Genomic DNA, 19,818 nt, shown 5'->3' on the forward strand with positions numbered 1-19,818 from the left:
CTACATGTCAACATTTCCTCTCCAGAAAGACTTTTCATTTTTAGGCTTCTGATCACGCGGCTCCCGACCCAATGTGTTCTCTTCATTAGATAAAGCTGAGTTTGTGTTTGAAGCTCAACAGATTTTCAATTTCCTGAGGGCAGTTGAGCCAATAGTCTTAAAGACTGAAGATTGGTGTGTGTGTTTGTGTGCGTGTGTGCAGGAGCGTGTTTTGGAGCCCATGGGTGCACGCTTGCCAGGCTCCATAAAGCTGAGTAAGGACCCAGAGGGCTGTTTCTGCCTGAGTAATTGGAGCCTGTGTTTCTTTGTGTGCATACTTGAAGAAATATCCTGGTAGTCTTATAAAACTTCATCTCACGACGTCACTGATAGTGGTAGTGAGTGCGTTTTTCCTGCCTTCCTCGTTACTCATCGTCAAACAAATAGCTAAATGAGACAAAGGGAAAACATTCAGAAACACATATTTGAGGTCACTTGACCATTTCCTGCCCAGACGCCTTAAAGAGGAATGAGTGTGTCATCAAGGCTGTCACATAAAATCCTTTAATCTGGGTCAAGCACTCTGTTGAAGAGGATTGTACTGTCTGTCATTTAGGACCCTGCTGGTTTTTAGCTGCATCTCTTAAAACCCTAATACTTCACCTGCAGTCCCTATTTTAGGACGAGGTATGCTGGGCCCCCGTTCACACTCGATCATTTCAAGTGTCTCACATCCGGACAAAATCAAGATTTACACCCAGCCACATGTATGTGTCTCTGTTGGCCAGATGACAAATCTGATGCTAGCTTTTCCCAGCCACATGCAAATCCTCCAGTCCAGCAGGAGGTGCTAACGTACCTGAAGAAGTTTTATCATCTTCAAAGAAATAATTATAATTGTTGACAATAAGATTATAATAGAATATAACTGTACATTACCACCCAAAATCCAAAAATGTTGTGATGCAGTGTAAAACGTAAATAAAATCAGAGTGCAATCATCTGCAAACAAACAGTTTATTAAAGTGTTCCCGGGCCCATGTAGTAATCTCATTTATACAGTCAAGTGTTGAACCTCACCTCATCCTGAGCCTTTCAGTCATGATAATATCACCTGTTACCACCGAGCCTTTTCACCTGTGGAGCGTTCCAAACAGCTGTTTTTGGAGAGTTCCACATCTTTCAGTCTTTTGTTGCTCCTGTCCCAACGTGTTTGAAATGTTTTGCTGCCATCAAAATCAAAATAAGCAGATATTTAAAAAAAATAATGAAGTTAATGTGGTAAAACATTAACTATATTGTCTTTACTGTTTTCAACTGAGTATATTTTAAAAAGGATTAGCAAATTGTTACATTCTGACTGTGGTGGAAAGAGTGCTAAAAAGCTGTACTCAAGTAGGAGTACAGTTACATTACTAAGATATTACTCAATTACAAGTAGAACTACTGTTATTGAAATAATACTTAAATGTATTAACATATAAAGGTTAGAGAAGCGAGCTTGTGACTGAATTGATATTGATGTATTCCAAAAGTAATGTAAAGTAATCAAGTTACATTACTTTAATATTGTGATGATTACTGACTGGAAGCATGAAAATTGCACTGTTTTTTATAAGTGTAGTGACGGTACTATAGCAGAGCCTGATGGTGCAGTCCTGAAGCTTAAAGCTTAAAAAATGTTTTTCTACTGGAACCACTTGTATTTGAAAAAGAACCAGCATAAAAAAAAGGGTTCATCGCACATTTGGACAGCATATTTTGAACTTTGTATTCTTCCCCAGGCAGCATTTTATATTTAGACAATTGGATATTTGCCGCCTCTGCAGTCTTCTGCCCTTTTTCACACCCCTCTTGGTTTCCCTGTGGCTGCAGTGTGACACACCCCGAAAGGAAAGAGTGACCTCAGCAGTTTGAGTCTGTCAGGGAAATCAATCCATTATAAACCAATACTTGGTACCTTTGGCAGAAGAATGGACGGATAAAGAAAAATGACTGATGACAGTTCGGCCTGTTGAAATGCCCAGAGTACTACTCTCCAAATTAGGGGTCGACCGATTTGGCTTTTTCAGGACCGACACCGATTATAAGGAAGCAGCAAGCAAGGAGACTGAAAACCGATATTTGGGACTGATATTCATTGTAGTAAAGATGAAAATCTTTGTGTCAAAATTTCAAATAACCAGTAATGAAAAAAAATTATGTCCTTAAGTAAAGTACCTCAAAATTGTACTTAAGCATTTAAATTTTCTGCTACTTTATACTTCCTCTCCACTACATGTATGTGATACCTTAACTAGTTACTTTGTAGATTCAGATTACTCGGTGCTTATAGGGAATTAAATGTGGCGTGTTACCAATCAGATAGTGTTGTGGGTAGGACATTGTGTGGGAGGATGCTGCATCAGAGCCAAAGTAGCACATTTTTAAATTACTTTTTTAATTGATAATCTGACAGAAAAGTCACTGATACAGTATCGGGAAATGCTGAAAATCCAAGGTCAAGGCCTATAGTCGGTCTACCCCTACTTAAAATCATAGGAATTTTAACCGTTAATGATCAATTGAGATTTCAGTGTGAGGGTGTTTTAATACTTGTTTAACCCCCAGTAACATATTTTGTGGCGTTTGTGGCAGAGGAAAGAAGCTGTGAATTAAAAATTGACCCATCATCTCTTTTTTAAGTTAATAAAACAGACTTGAAAGCAAACTATTGCTTATTTGCACATCCAGTAGCCATGTTTCGAGACACCTAGTGAAATTAAGTCTACTATGTAAAGTTCTGCAGGAAATATTAACTTTTATCTGCTGCCTCATATGTTCCCTATGTTTGTTGTTTGGTGCTGGCAGGTATTGTGCAGTGGGTTTTTAGAGATTTTCCCTGAAAACAGCTGCCTGTTTCAGCTGAAAATGCGGCCATGAAAACAGAGAGAGTGAACCAAAACAGTAAGGAACGTATTAAACCAGAACAATGAGCTGAAATTGTGAAAAGCTCCAAAGAAGCGACAGCAGAGGATGATTGTGTTGGTTTTATTAAAGATACAAGAGGTCATGTGATCTATAATAACAACAATGTAAAATATGGATTATAGCCGTTTTCACACACAACATGTAATTTTTGCTGGTCTATCAATCAAAATAAAATATGTAAGCAGCGTGGGATCATGGGAGTTGTTGTCTTCATTGTTAAACAAACACCTCTGCTGATGAAAATCTGTCTGACATGACTCAGGCAGAAATGTTTGACACACAAGCTAATGTTTCAACATTCTATTCACGTTAACTTTAGTCACCATTACCTTGAATAAAATTAGGATTTCTCTGGTTTGAACCTTGTTGGAAATATTTGAGATAATGTGAGTAAACAACTCAACAGCATATAGAACAAAGGTCTGGTTGTTTTTTAGACATTATAATGCAGAAATGATATTACACCTTTAAAAGGCTTTCCCACCTTCACTGAATATACTACAGAAAGGTATCAGGCTTGGTCTTAAAGACACACAGTAGTCTTAGTTATTGCTGTACCCTCTATGATGATTAATTAGTGCACTTCAGATGCCATCGTGGCAGGTAACCAGACTCAGTTTTGAAGTTGTCTTCAGAAATCTAGTCCATGGTGAAATATTGAAAAAGGCGGTCTGAGTTTGGGAGTGGACTGTGGCCTGCAGGCACTGATCTCCATTTCCAACTGTGGAGAGTAAAGAGAGGACATGAAGCAGGATCAGGGGCATGTGATGGGAATATGTTTATGTATTCATACGAGCTGAATGACTGAAGAGAAATACACATGTGGGGGGATATTCAAGACACGGCGTTTCATTTTTTTTTTTTAGCTCTCTGAAATGTTTACAGTGGTCCTTTTCCACAGGGTTCAGCCGTTTTCTAAAGTAAACACCGAGTTTGTCTGGACACTCGCCAGGAATGACAGTTGAGCAGAGGAAGTTGTTTGCATTGGAAAAGCTTGAGATTTTCACGTGCACACCGATCCCATCTAGTGTGTGTGTGTGTGTGTGTGTGTGTGTGTGTGTGTGTGTGTGTGTGTGTGTGTGTGTGTGTGTGTGTGTGTGTGTGTGTGTGTGTGTGTGTGTGTGTGTGTGTGTGTGTGTGTGTGTATGTGTGTGTGTGTATGTGTGAGACGTTGGGGAACCACGGGGGCTTCATACATTCACGTGTCTCAGATGCAAAACAACACAGTTATGTCTCCTTTCCTGTGTGTGTGTGTGTGTGTGTGTGTGTCCACTCTGCTCCCTGTGCACATCTCGGCATATGTGCTCTGACCCACATACCACTTCCTGTTCCATATACGGAGTGGGAGAGAGGCTGAGGAGGGAGAAAGAGAGACACTTGGAAGAAGAGAGAGAGGATGAGGAGTGAAATCCAGTGTGTAGGGCTTAAAACACATTTTACCACCATTGTTTTCACATCTCTAAATATGGATATAGGCACCTCATGACATCATTAATTCAGTATTTGGACTGTCCTTTTATCCCAAGAATTCCTTCATAGTAGACTCATGATGTGATGAATATTTTCTACATTTCTACATCTGACTAATGGCTTCATTGTGATTAGAATTAGTTTTACTTGTAAGTTCAATTAGTGCATTGTCACGCTAATATTTACTTGAATCCACCAACCAGTTATTTTGATAGGCAGGTCAGCATGATGCTGTTTTTTGCCCTTTGGCAGCTGTGTGCCTCGACTCCTCTTTGACCTACAGTTAGCGGGGATTCAGACTGAAAGTAGCCCTACAGCTGACTTCAGCTCAGCTCAGACTCAAGTCAGTCTGAACACGACCTCACCCGTAACACGTCTTCACTTCACCTTTAGTGTCTATTTTACTGCTTTTACACCGGCAGTAGCATGTATGTGCAGGTTTTTGAAGCGCAGGTAAACCTGCTAAAATAGGGGACTGACTCCTTTCCCACTGCCAGGAAACGATAGAAAGCAGCAGATCATAAACCTCATCAGACTACATCCAGAAGATGTTAAAACAGTCTTCATCAATAATATTCTGAATTTGACACGTCACTTTTTTATGGCTGGAGTGAGGCACCTACAGTGTAGCTTCTGTCTGATCTCTGTTGAGTGCTGCACATGCTCAGTATCGATCAGGCAGCTGACGATGTAGCCTACACATGCTTGAACAGAGACAGATGGAAAGACACGAACAAGCCGACGGTCTAAACTTCAACACACGTCACGACATCGCGCCTGAAAAGGACAATAAATTAGCGTGTTCATCTGGGTGTTGTGTTTCCATCACAGCCGATCAGAGCTCGAGCCGATAAACACGCATGACTGTTGCAGAGTCGTTTAACGACGGAATGCTGATTGGACCCCGACCAAGTGGTTTATGTCCCTGCACCTAACCAGAGCATGAGCACAGATAACATTTAAATAAATCTAGTTTCAACATACCAGTGGTTTTACAGAAAAGTATATTTGAGTTCACAGTATACTGAACATTAACAATCAGTTTTTTCCTGTGGTTTTTGTGGCTGTGAGCTGACTGAACAGTCCTGCTCACACTGTGTGTGTACTCTCCTTCAAGACTGCACCAGAAATAGCATTGTTTCTGTGACGTGATTGACGTGACGTGAATCACATCACAGAAACAGTGCTATTTCTATTCCGTTTTGCTAACCAGGAAACGTTTAATCTTGGCAACTATACACAGTATATTCTGTGTATCAGGGTGGTAAGAGAAGAAGATGGGGGGGCAGTAACTGAGCGAGTGAAACATGAGACAGAGAGGAGAGGGAGTTAGCTCAGATAAGAAGAAATTCCCTCTCCTGCTTTGAGAAGGTTCATCTGAAGTGCAGTGGGAGTCTGGGAGGGGCCGCCGCTGCTCGCCTGCTTGTCTCTTCACCTCCTTCGCTCAGATCCATTTGCCACCTTTCTTCTCTTTTGTCCACCCATCCAGATTTCAGCCTGTATTTTCTCCCTTCCCTTCCCGTTTTCTGCATACACCTTGTTTGTATTGTATTCCCCTCGTTCCTACCCTACGCCATCTTTCTTCCAGTCGCCGCCTCTGTTTTCTGTGGGGAACGAGAGAGACAGTTAGAGAGTAGACAAAGAATGAAGTCATCCTCCTCCCTGATGGGAAATCGCAAAAAAAAAAGGAAGAGAAATGTAGAGAGAGCGCTGCAGCAGCTCTGCGTTCAGAGCCTCTCACTGCTGCTGTTGACTTGATGTAATCCAGTGGGATTCAAGGGGAGGAAATCGATCTTGATTAGTAGAGAAACTCCACGGCGAGCATCTTTATCTCTACCTCTGTGTTCCTCCGGGGAATGAATCGCTTTTCTTGTCATACTTTCTCGCTCGCTATTTCTCTCTCTCTGAATTCGACACATGAAACACTTCAAAGCAAGTCAACGCTCTCTCTCACCTCCCACCCTCTCCCACTGCTCCCCGTCCATTCAGAAGGTGTGAGAGTGAAAAGTGGGAAGGTGTTGAAGGCATGAAATTGGTACGTTGGTCTCAAAGAATAAAAAAAACAGTCCGATCACGGCGGAACAAATGCAGATACATTTGAACACTGGCTGTATCTGTTCCCTGTGTCTCTGCTTTGAGTCTGCATCCTCACAGTCAGCTGTTCTTGTTGTTTGAATGGCAGCACCTAGCAGGACGGTCCAGACTCCTTGATTAATTTATTTACAGAGACCCAACATTTCCCCCATGAGCAAACACTTGGCGACAGTGGCGAGAAGAAACTGGTTCTACTCGAGGCAGAAACCTCAAGCAGAACCGGACTCAACGGTGGGCGTCCATCTGCCTCCACCGGTTGGGTAAAGGGAGAGAGAGCGAGAGAGAGAGAGAGATCAATCCTAATGACTTCTCAGACCTCCTCTATGTCAGAGTTTTCACTTATGCTGTGGAAATATCTAGAATATAGTGTATATATCTATCCAGATGGACTGGCACAACAGTTGGTACAGACATTCACTTCCCACTCAGGACACATTCGTATGATGTGTAGTTGGTGAGTTTCTCTTGTGTTGAGAGATTAGATTCACAATAATACGATCAACTCGACAACAGTGATAAACTTCCTCAGATGTGACATGAACACAGCGAGTGTTTGAAATAATCCCTGGAGCACCTCCCTCCCCTCAGGTTCCTGGTTGCCTGTTAAAGACGTGTCGACCTCTCTTGGCCTTTGTGGAAGCCAATGTCTCCCTCCTCCTCAGCTTCCATTTTCCATTATGCTTCCATTTTGTGGCTGTCCGCTCCTCTGGGGTCGCGGTTCTGTTTGCTCTGCTCACTTTGTGTGCTGTAATACTTTAGCAGCAATATGGCCGCCACCGAGTCTCCCCACCATTTCATGCCAAGGAATGATAATGAGTAGCTTCAGGACGCCGTTTTGAACGAACGGCTGTGGATACAAAGTTCAGGGAGAGAGAGACAAAGAGAGAGAGTGAAGGAGAGAGGGAGGTGAGGTGTGGTAATGATGGGATATACATCAACATGGGACTGAAGTCGTTATAGGAGGCGGTAATGGAAAGTGATGCTGCGAGGACGAGAGTGATGGAGACGGTGAGCGTCAGAAATAAATGGACAAACAAGATGGAGAGAAAGAGACACAGTGAACATGTGACAGAGAGACAGAGCGATGACGTCACTGTCTCCTTGTCGAAGCAGCTGTATCCTGACATCCAGGTCACTTTCTGCCCGCCTCTCCTCCATCCATCCATCCATCCCACACACACACACGCACACACACACACACACACACACACACACACACACACACACACACACACACACACACACACACACACACACACACACACACTGGTCTGTGTGTCCCTGTGTTGTCTCTGTTGAATTTAAATGATGCTCTCTGACAGACTCAAGTTTAAGCTGCCGTCCGACTGGTGGAGCTCAGCATAGAAAACTGTCAGGCACTGAAAACTGGCATCGACCGCTGGGTCGGATTCTTGTGCTGAAACAATTAGATTATTAGTCAATACTGATTTTGGCAATCGATCATTTAAGTCTTTTATTTAATGCACAATATTTTATGGTCCCGGCTTCTCAAATGTCAGGATTTGCTGCTTTCTCTGTTTTTAATCATCATAAACTGAATCTCTTTGGGCTGTGACTGTTGGCTGCACAAATTGGGACTCTGTGATGACCATTTTTGACATTTTGTTGACTTATAGATTATTTTTCTACCTGGTCAGTAACTATCAGAATAATCAATTTAAAGAAAATCATCAGTTTCAGTCCTATCACATTCTTATTGTTGTTCTTCTGGCACTTTAAAGGGACAGTTCACCCCCAAAGCAAAAATACATGTTTTTCCTCTTATTCATCCAACTAAATTGTGTTTGTTTTGGAGATATCGGCTGTAGAGATGTCTGCCTTCTCTCCAATATAATGGAACTAGATTGACATTTGAAGAACTCAACAGCAATGACTCATTGCCCGAGTACTCAAAATTATCCACAGACCTTGTGGAGGAACTATTCTCTTTCTACTAAACTATCACTTCCTCATAGGCTGAGCTGTAACATGAGCTAGCTAAAGAACAACAAGGTCTGTGGATTATCGTGAGTAACCAGGTCGCGATTTCTGGAAAGAGACTTCTCTCAGGCAGATATCTCCAAAACTCGACAACTCACACCAAAACAATCTAGATGGATAAATCAGACTACAGGTAAGAGGAACAATATGTCATTTTGATTTTGGGAGAAACTGTCCCTTTTAATGAGATCATAGTTTTGATGATTGAACACCCTATTATATTCAGCCAAAGATCTAGGTTTAGGGTTTATGTTTAGACTTACCTCAACACTGATGCATATGAGAAATCTGACTTAGTTTACTAAATAAAAAAAAGATTAAAAAAAATTTGATTAAAATAAGCAATAAAAAACCCCTCAAATTTTGTAATTGTAAGCAGAGTAACGGTCACCATCTTGATAGAAGAGGCAAATTAATTTACTCCTTCACTGACACTTTTTTCAGGACATCACTGTGCTCCAGTGCCTCCTGGCCTGGATTTCCAGTCCAGTGTTAACCCTGTCCACCTCTCAGTCCAAGATATTTTTTCACCCTTGTTCTTTGTGATTGATGACATCAGTTTTGTGTCTGGCAGCACACATTACCCGGTGTATGTTATTGCAGGGCATGGTCATCTGCTGCCCTGAACATGAAGGAATGGAACCATCCTTATGTTTTGTCAATCAAGGCTATTCCTTCCTTCCCCTCTTTAAACTTCATGTTGAATAATGTGGAGGAACGTTCCTGCTGTGTTCCTCCTCATCCAGTCAGTCCTCAGCATCTGTAATTATGCTCACTCGTTCCAAATACACTCACATGACTGACAGTTTGTGGGCGATGGGATGTTTTGTTGACCATAAAAGGTGCTGCTCGTCCGTGTGTTGACTTTCTGTATATCTTCTAATATTCTGCACAGTCCTGCTTTTATTTTCACAGAAATGTTATTACATATGTATCTGACCGACTGACTGGTTGACTGAAAGGTTGGCTGGCTCACCTGCTGGGTAACTGGCTGGTTGACTTCTTGGTGACTGATGGTCTGCTGCTGATGAGTGGATTAACAGACGGACTGGCTGGCCAGCAGTCTGGTTTGCTGGCTTCGTGACTCACTGGTTGGATAGCTGCCTGGCTAAATAACTGGCTGCGCGGCTGAAGCAGTAACCAACTGGCTGGCTGACTGACTGTGACTCAAGGGATTGGCTGACAGGCTGACTGACCGACTGACCCCGTCATCCTTACGGACAGCTAAAACTCAGTTTGAACTCTTTAAACAGCCTGAGCAGATGAAAAGAAAAGACATAACTTTGCTAAAGCTGACAAAGGTTTGGATGTGCTCTCATGAAAAACCTGTTGCCTACTTTAACATCTCATGACAAAACTTAGTTTGACTTTTCTCACAGTAATAACAGCTTGAAGTGCAAAAACAGTCGGTGGTAGAACCTAACAAGAACAAATGGAGTGTTTGCAGACACTCTCCAAGTGACTGACAGCATAGAAATAGCTGCTTTTAAAATAATCATAGATCAGCTCAGCTGTCAGTTAACCAGCATCAGGTTCACCGTGTGTTCTGTATTTCAGAGATAGTGAAACTGAGCTGCAGGTGATGCGTTTTATAGACATTTGGAAGTTGAAAGTGACGTCTTTCATCTCTAAATGCTGAAGTTTGGCTGAATTGCCCTTTAAGCTCTGGACCAGACTCAGAAATGTCAGCCGAGTCGTTGGCTGCCTGACGTCTGTGGCTTCTGCAGCTGCAGTGCTCGATAAGACGTGTCTATTTTAATTTGTGCTAGCACCAACATTTAACACCAATCATTTCCTGTTAAAATCAGAAAAAAGAAAACCAAAGTGTTTTGACAGTCAAACTAATGTTCACAGTCCACAGAATGAGGGAGCTACCTGCAGTGATAATGTAAAAGGTTGGATAATGTCTCGGCTGGTTTCAAACAGCACCAACTCACCAGTATGAAGACATATCTGAATCAGAATTGGCTTTATTGGCCAGGTCTGAGTAGACATACCAGGGATCTGACTCATCTGGTTTTTCATTGCTGTAAGTGTACATAGGCCTCTACAGTGAAGAATAAAGGCAACACATGCTAGATAAATAAATGTAAACAATAGAGAATGTGTAAAAATAGGAGTATAGTTGTATATACTGATGACAAATAACATATATATTAAAAAACTAAAACAATCACCATAGTTGGACTAAAACCAGCCTCTCACAGTTAAATTCTTATGTAACTTGAAGTTCTGAAGTTTGTCGTTGTTTTCGTGATTTTGCTCCACTTTGAATTCTGTTGTTAACAGTCTTATATAACTGTTTCTGTCCCATTGCATGATAGAGTAATTTCCCTTCTCTTCAGTGGGCTGTTGTTCTCCTCAGCACAGAGTTCTGCCTGTGACTGGTCCAAAGATTTGCTTATTAAACTGCAGCACTTGGAGCTTCTTTAGTTCAGCAGCTGCCTGTTGTTATCTCCTGCAGTGCATGTTTCTGCTGCTGGTGCTGTTTGTTGATGTCAGAGAGGAGGTTAGAGGAAGGGTATATGACACTTTGGGCGTAACTGAATGCACAAAACATCTTTTTATTTTTTGGGTAATACCTCAACAAAAATAGAGAAAGAAAATTTATTATTATTTTTTTTTTCCCCAATATACTTGCATTTTACTGCACTTAGTAACGACTACTGGAATCGCTGGTGATAGATTTATTGTTTTTAGCCATTTTAGCAGCACGGCCCTACGAATGTCTGTCCGACTGTTGGTTGGTTGATCCAACACTTTGGTCCAGTGTGAAATATCTCAACAACTATGGGATAGATTGCCATGAGATTTTCTACAGACAGTCAAGTCATCGATATCAGCTGATAAAGGCTTTAAAATGAAGTAGGTTTGGGCAATATATTGATATTATGTCGTAATGTAATATGAAATTCTATATTGTTTTATATTTGGATATCATTATATCATGATAAGACCACAGTGTTGTCTTTTCCTGGTTGTAAAGGCTGCATTACAGTAAAGTGATGTCATTTTCTGAACTTACCAGACTGTTCTACTTGTTCCTATACTGCAATTAGTCATTATATCCACATTACTGCTGATTATTTATCAAAAATATAATTGTGTTTGCACAGTTAATCTAAATATTATCAAAATCACAATATGGCCAGGTTCAATTACCGAATTGCAAGAATTTTTTTTAAAAAAAGGAAAACTGTGTGATAAAACAGCATTATAATGAAGTATTGATGTGCCCCAGAGATGTCCTGGGCTACAAATCTTCTTCTGAAGATGTGAAAAACATGTTTGTTTGGTACAGATCCCATCAAGTGTCACATACCATGATTGGATCATATCGCAATATTTGTCGAAACAATCGCCAAGATTAATATTTGTTGACCATAATGTGCAGCCTTAATATCAAGGTATTGGGTCGAAAATACTGTGATATTTGACTTTGTCACAAAGTCCTAGCATGTATAAAGTGCTTAAGAAGAGATTTCAGAACATTGAGATATATAATGTGTATCACTATATAGCCTAAAAGTATCAAAATATTATTTTGAGGCCATACCGCCCAGCCCTAAAATGAAATGTCTGCATCCCCCTGAAATGAGCATTTCTGCTGATATGACAGACTGATAAGATGACACTTTGATTATGTGCATGCAACACCGATCGCTGACTAAGTAGTCCTCCGATTTTGCCCAGTGATGTACATTCTGAAAAGCATTGTATGTCTGTATCTGCCAGTGGGCCATCAGGATAAGAGTAGGCATCATAATATGTTAACTCCAGTACGGGAGAGACTTAATGTTCTCTGCATTTAGGTGGAAAACAATATGTGCATATTGACATCGACAGTAAGCTAAAATGAGTTGGAAAATATCGGCATGAAAGTTGTTGACAAAAATCCGATATAGTGCATCCCTGCTCTCCAGGTAGTGGATCCCACTGACTTTAATTACCACTTCTTCTCTAGTGCTGTGGGAGGATGGCTTTTGTGGTTGAGAGTGAAATGTGAAATATTTCTTTGAAAAATTGACATGAATTTTGGTTCAGACATGCCTGTCTCTCTCAGGATGAACTGTAGGCACTACAATGATCCTTTTCCTTTTCCTTTAGCATCATCATCAGGTCGATATTTTAATTTGTCCAATGCTTTGTTTTATGAACATCAGCCTCAACTTTACTTTGTGTTTAGTGCTAAATGGCAAATATAAGCATGCTAACCCACTTTTAGTATAGTCTAACTTTAGGGTAGTTCCTGGATAAGTCATTGTCATTTCCAAGGATAATACACCGAAATATCTTTAAGTTGAGCCAAAGTGCAACAACAGTGGAGCAAGTGTGAATGAACAGCTGTTCTATCTGTAGTTTCAACATGAACATCCAAACAGTTTATCTTTCAGTACCTCAGAGCTTTTCCTTTGTGGACATACGAGGTTGCTGCAGCACTCGAGTCCACGCCTGTCACGCTGCTGCTTATCGACCGGCCGTAATAACAGTGAAAATGTCACGTCGTGTCGGCCCCGGTTGGCCTGTGGGATCAGACGCACGGGCTCGGCTGATGCAAGGCGCTCGCAAATAAATGTCACACGGCCTCAGTGATGCTGCAATGATTGAGAAATAATCGCCTGATCTTGTTATGTGTCTGTATGCGAGTGTGACTCTGTACTGTAATATCCTGAGTGAGAAGGAGGGCTGCTAGTTTGTTCGGCTCTGTTATCACTTCAGGCTGTATCTGCATGTTTGTGTGGAGTGATATCCGTTTATTGGACTGCTGTAGACGTCGTTTGTTTCCTTGCTTGGCCCTTCAGCATATCTGTCATAGGTGGAGTGATAACAGCTCAGGAGAAAAGTTCCAGAGTTGGAGCTCTGGTTGCTGCACCTCTGAGTTTGATTTTTACTGCTAACGTCACAACCTGCTTTTATTTTTCATGTTTTTCTTCTTTACTGCCGTATGACTTCAAGTGTTCCACTGGGAGGAGGGCCAAGGCTTTAAACCTTATTCAGAGGGAGGGTGAAAATCATTGGCTGGTTCTTCTAAAGCACAGTGGAAAAATGTAAATATTAGGGAAAATGTGTTTTCTAATAGGTTTACTATTTCAAACGCTTGCGGGAAATTCCACTCTCCACACTTTCTATTGAGCTGCTCTGTAACCCAGCTGTAAAGACTGTGGCTGTCCTGGGCAACAACACAGCAAAAGGTGACGCTGTAAAAAGCATTAAGCCTGCGACTAACGATTATTTTTATCATACATCTGCAGATGAATTTCATGAATTCATAAATCCTCACATCTAAGAAGCTGGAACGAGCAAATGTTTGATACGTTTGCTTGAAAAATGACAGGAATGATTAATCGATTATCAGAATAGCTGGCAGCTTAATGTTTCTAGGATTAAACGTCTGATCATTGCAGCATGTTTTGCTGTATGTCAGAAAAAAGTTTATTGGAGGCTGAGGTGACGTCTTCAGATTGCTGTTTTGTTTGACTAACGGTCTAAGAACCATCATGATGAATAAGAATCTGCAATTTTCAGTTATATCAAAAATAGAAAATCACCACATTTAAGAAGTTGGAAGTAGAAGGTGTCATTTTTACTGCTATGCTGTTAGTGCGTGGAAGAACGTATACTCAAATAAAATGGCTTACTGTTGTGTATTTTAATGTGTCCGCTGCAGGCACTTGATTAAACTTGTTTGTTATAAATGGCAATACTGTAAGGAGTGTCTTCTTGAGTAAAAGTTAATATGTAATTTTAGGTGATTTTTTTGTAATTTTCTGGCAATAAATGTACTGAAGTATCAAGTTGAAGTTAAACATATAATTATACATATAGTGTATTACATGTATGGATATACTGTATGCAATGAGTTGACTGATTATCAACCTGGCTGATCATACGGTACAAACACAGATTATTAGAATCAGTGTATTTGCAGATGAACTGTTGTTTACGTGTCAGAATGTCTTTGTGCTGATTTTCCATCCTGCTGTAACAACCTGACCAGAAGAAATTTGACTTATATTGTTTGTTTTGATCCATTAGTTCATATAATTGCTTCCTCGTCATCTCCCAGGCAATAAGAATGTGTTAACTCCACACTGACGGGTCTCTCTCTCTCACTCTCTGATAGGATGAAGAGGAGGAAATTAAGCTGGAAATCAACATGCTGAAGAAGTACTCCCACCACAGAAACATAGCCACCTACTATGGAGCCTTCATCAAGAAAAGTCCCCCGGGCCATGATGACCAGCTATGGGTGAGTTTATATCTAACGATGTAATGTAGTTAAATTTGCCTGAAAGTTAATGGTTGGGTTGGTAAGATTGGAGAAAGCTAGCAAGAGCAAGCTAGAGTCTGAAAGTATCTAACTGAACCCCCCCCTGCAAGGAGCCACTTTAAGTTTTCGAAGTCTTTCGGACAATGCTGCAAAGCTGTTTTGCTGTAAAGTATATATATATATATTTCAGTGACCCTAAGAAAACAGAAAAAGAAGCCAAATAAGAACATTTTCAGAAAAATGGAGGCAATTGACAAATCTAGATTATTTTTGCTGGAATTGATTTTTGGATATTTACACTATAAAGAACGAATTTGTGGATTCTAAAAAAACCCAATATGAATGAATCAGTGTATGTATGTAGTCTCTGGACTGTGTCAGCAGTGATGACACACTGGAGAGATGTTACAGATCAGCACTCAACAAACTGTCCTACACAAAGTCCAGGTTGGTGTGGTTATATTGGGTTTGTATATCGTTTCTATGTTTGCACAGACCCTATCTGTTCACTTTATTGCTTGCAAACAATAACTGTTAACACAACATATTTCCCCCCAACATTAAAGTCCCTACAGGCCCATAAGACAGGAGAGGAGAGAGTAATACGAAAACAAAATCAAAAAAGACAAACGAGACAGTGCAGAGGAAATTAATCCAACAAATGAAGCAAAAATGAGAGACAAAAGGGAGGGAGTTAATCAGAGAAAAACCACAGCAGCAGGAAGATTTATGGCTGCTCGGTTTGCTGAAGGCAGGATTACCTTGTTTTATGACCCTGCAGCTCTGCTGTTCCTAGAGAGGAGAGATCTCACTCTCTCCTCACAACACGGCCCTGTATTTGTTGTTACAGCTGCCTGAACGAGCCCTCACAGCCCCACTGCTGCGGCCTCACACTGTCTGATGTTAATGTCTGTGAAAGAGTCAGAGAGTGTTCATGTCATTCTCTTGATAGTCATTTTCTGCATTGAAAATCAATAAAGATTTCTACTGAAGAAGAGGAGGCTGTGTGTTAGTGAAGTGTTTATCCTCAACATGTAAGATGGGATTATTCAGCAGCTCACTGCAGATTGTTCTGTTGATGATGTAATGACCACTCACCAACGTTTAAAATCTAAATGTTTTTATTATTCCCGTAAATATAAACTTGGACCAATTTTATCCACCTCAAAACTGCTTCCTTCTGTTGGAAACGCCTAATGCAGTATAATTGCTTACTGACAGTAAGAATGCTGATATGATCTTATTCAGTTATTCTAAGTGCTGTATCGTAAGCAACTGTGTTTCAGTCTCTTGAAGACATTTCACCTCTCATCCAAGGGGCTTCTTCAGTTCTGACTAACTGGAGGGGAGCTGCAGGCTTTTAAACTCTGTGTGGGAGTGTCCTTACAGAGTGGTTAAGGACACGTGTGAGCTCTGAGTTTCAGAGTCATTAGGATATGCTTACTGGTATCATATTGACTTTAATCATCCTCAGTAGCCTTTTTATTAAGGGTGTAACAGTTAACCGATATGAATCAGAAATCAGTTTTAAAGTTAAAGATACGACTAAACCGATACACAGACCTTGCACAGATCACAGACAGTGATGAGGATGCTACATCAGAGAGAGACCTACTACATAAGAGACATACTGTATAAAAGTCCATATCTGCAGCTGGTATGTGAGGTGCTTTATGTGAGTATCGTACATCAGTGCTTTTGTTTATGCTCATGTTTCATCATACTAAGACCACATTGCCCATCAGCCCATTGCTTCCAGACCCCCATCCCAAACTCTACACAGGTAAACATGTAGGAAGTGAATATTCCATCAGCCTTTTACTCTTCCTGTGATGTGCTGTCTCCAGATACTAACATTTCTGACCGAGAGAAAGACTTGGAAAGATGGAAAATACAAAGATAATAATAGAGGCTGTCAATGATTGACTTGTTTGGGAGGGAAGTTATACTACAAAAGTAATGTGGTTATGGTTTATTGATGTTAAAATGCTGCGTGTGGCAGCTTTTGCAGATTGTCTCTGTAAAATTGTGTGTGTGTGTGTGTGTGTGTGTGTGTGTGTGTGTGTGTGTGTGGCCTTGTTTTTCTGTATTTGTTGGGTGCCCGGAAGCTTACTCACGATGTGGGGTCCAACAGTGTTGTGGGGACCAAAAATGCTTGAACCCCTTACGTACATCTTTAAACTGTAGGGCGAAAACAAAGGTATAGGGTTCGCCAAGTGTGTGTGTGTGTGTGTGTGTGTGTGTGTGTGTGTGTGACACTATTTTTGTTGGGAGCCCAGAAGCGCACAGTGTGGGGTCCGACAGCTTCATGGGGACCGAAATGCTGGACCCCATAACGTACATCATTAAGTTTTAGGGTGAAGTTTAGGTAAGGGTTAATGTTCAGCAGGTGTGTGTGTGTGTGTGTGTGTGTGTGTGTGTGTGTGTGTAAACATCCACAGTCTTCTCAGTATCTCCTGTTCTCTCCTCCAGCTGGTGATGGAGTTCTGTGGCGCCGGGTCCATCACAGATCTGGTGAAGAACACCAAGGGCAACACACTGAAGGAGGACTGGATCGCCTACATCTCCCGAGAGATCCTCAGGGTCAGTCCTCTTTCATGGAAATTTCACGACTATTGTATACTGTTCAGAGTCAAATATACTGTAGTAGCAAACTCAAATAAGTACTTTCAGTAACTGATGAAAGTGTCCTGTGTCTGTGATTGCAAAGATTTCTAGAAAACAAATTGTTTTTTTTTTCTCCTCTCTGCAGGGATTAGCTCACCTGCACGCTCATCACGTCATCCATCGTGACATCAAGGGACAGAACGTGCTGCTGACTGAAAACGCTGAAGTCAAACTGGGTATGTGTCATTTATTTCTTTTGTGAATTGAATTGTGAGACCAGACCGGGCCTGTTGACTGAGAGCACAGCCGGCTCTGAGGTTTGGACGACTGCGCTGAAAAAATACTGCAGCACCAGATTTGAGTCAGCACCATGCAAGTGCCAACTGGAGCTTTTTCATCACCAGTGTTGTTTTGTAGTGTTTCACATGATTGCACAGTCGTAGGCCTGTCTCACACAGTAATGAAAATCCTTGTGAAAACATTTATTTGCAGGCAGAGTCTTACCTCCACTGGATTTAAATGGAAAATAACTGTAAATGTTTTCTATTATCACATTGCAAATTGCCACAGAACCACAACAGAGCTCAGAGACATAAAGGTATTTCCACACAGTCTGTCCATTTATTGACGCACAAAAAGTGTTATAGAGTTTATACTCTATTAATTGACGTCTCTCAAAACAACCAGCAAACAGCTAACGAGTAGGTAGCTGTAGAAATTTGAAGCTCTCCCTGCCCGTCTGTCAGTGAGCCAACACACTTAAACATGATTTGAGACAGGTGCACCAGCTGGCAGGTAGAAACCAGCACTCAAAACACACCTCACTTTTAATAGTCGTTCTTTGTTTTGCTTTTTGATAATGTTGTTTATTCTCAGGTGATTTTATAACAGGACTGACTGCCTATGAGTTAAGTTATTCACTGCAGTTTTACATCAGTGAGACTCTCAGAATCTGGCTCCTGTAATTTTTGCGAATTCATTTTGACCTCAAAAATGCAGAATTACACTGTGTTCCTGTCAGCAGATCTCCATGTGAAAGTTTTACCCCAACTGACCAGGGGGAGTAAAGTATCCACTCTGCCAACATAACTGTCATTTGTCACAGAACTATGGTCACCATCAGATCACATTGTCACAGCTGTTAGCTACAGTAGTTCAGAATCTCATCATCTCATATTGGGTGCTAATGATTTGTGCTAATTACACTATAAACCTAAATTAACGACAGTAAATTAATCATTTTGAATTAGTTTAATAAATCCATCCATTTCCTTTTCAGCCATGTGAATATAGTTGATTGCATCTAGAGCTGCTACAATTAGTCAATTAATCCATTGGTTGTCACTCCTGAAACTCTTCTTCAGTAGTCCCGCCTTTAATTCTGTGACTTCATGACATCATAATATGTCACCATGTCACACATTTGCACAATTTATGCCTAGCAGCTAGTTTGGCACGTAAGAATTGATTTAGCATAGCTTCTCTGTTGTTGTCAGCGGTGCTGACTCAGGCACGTGTGAACTGACCAATCAGAGTGACTGGGTATTTGGTAGGGGGTGCACTTAAAGAGACAGGAGCTAAAACAGAGCGTTTCAGACAGAGGGGGAATAAAGAGCTGCAGAACTGGATGAGAACACTGATGTGTTTTTTGTGCATTAAAGCATGTGAATCTATTCAAGTAGTAACCCAAAAATAACATTATGAAACTGAAAATGATTAAATTAATCCTGAAGTATTTTAATAATAGATTAATAGGTTAGAGTACTTATTTTAGGAAAACCAAATTCTTTGATTTCAGCTTCTTAAATGTGAATATTTTCTTTCCTCCTCGATGACGGTAAACTAAATATCTTTCGGTTGTGGACAAAACAAAACATTTGATGACATCACTTTGAACTTTGAGAAACACTGATCAACATATTTCGCCATTTTCTGACATTTTATAGACCAAGCAGCTAATTGATTAGCCGAGAAAATAATTGGATCCCTCCTGACCAGCCAGCTGCTGCTCTTCTTAGATTGTTATCAACAATGAAAATCACGTTAGTTGCCGCCCTAATTATATCATTAGGTATCATTGTTGTATGCTGCTTGAAAGTACTGAAAAGCTGTCATATAGTGATAAATAATTCAGGGCCATCATGTTCCCACTGGTTTTCCATCATGCTTTCTTTCTTTGGCTTAGTGTCACTGTTGAACAGGTATTTAAAACTGCATTCTGTATGGTATTTAAAAAGTCTGCTTGATCAACCCTACAACAGCTCTGTGTACATCTCATCCACACTTTTTTTACCAGTTTTGTCACTGTTTATCTGTCACATTTCTTTTTTTTCCCTATCTTTTTGGCTTATGGAGATAAGAAGACATTGCTGTTCTTAATTCTGCCTGCAAAGCTCTGTTTGTTTTTTTGTTTTGTTTTTTTTACC

At 40.7% G+C, this 19,818-nt stretch overlaps 1 protein-coding gene across 8 annotated transcripts in view; it reads left to right on the top strand.

Moving 5' to 3' along the window:
- Nucleotides 1–19,818, top strand: part of LOC311262998 (mitogen-activated protein kinase kinase kinase kinase 4-like) — a 105,878-nt gene that overhangs the window by 47,151 nt on the left and 38,909 nt on the right. For all 8 annotated transcript variants that reach the window (XM_084362787.1, XM_084362790.1, XM_084362788.1 and 5 more), the window contains exons 4-6: nucleotides 14,639–14,764; nucleotides 17,258–17,368; nucleotides 17,538–17,628. In XM_084362787.1, coding sequence (XP_084218913.1) covers nucleotides 14,639–14,764; nucleotides 17,258–17,368; nucleotides 17,538–17,628 — 328 coding nt within the window. The remainder of the gene's footprint in view (nucleotides 1–14,638; nucleotides 14,765–17,257; nucleotides 17,369–17,537; nucleotides 17,629–19,818) is intronic.

Source organism: Pagrus pagrus (genome assembly GCF_965226575.1).
Source record: "Pagrus pagrus genome assembly, chromosome: 9".
NCBI classification, from domain to species: domain Eukaryota; kingdom Metazoa; phylum Chordata; class Actinopteri; order Spariformes; family Sparidae; genus Pagrus; species Pagrus pagrus.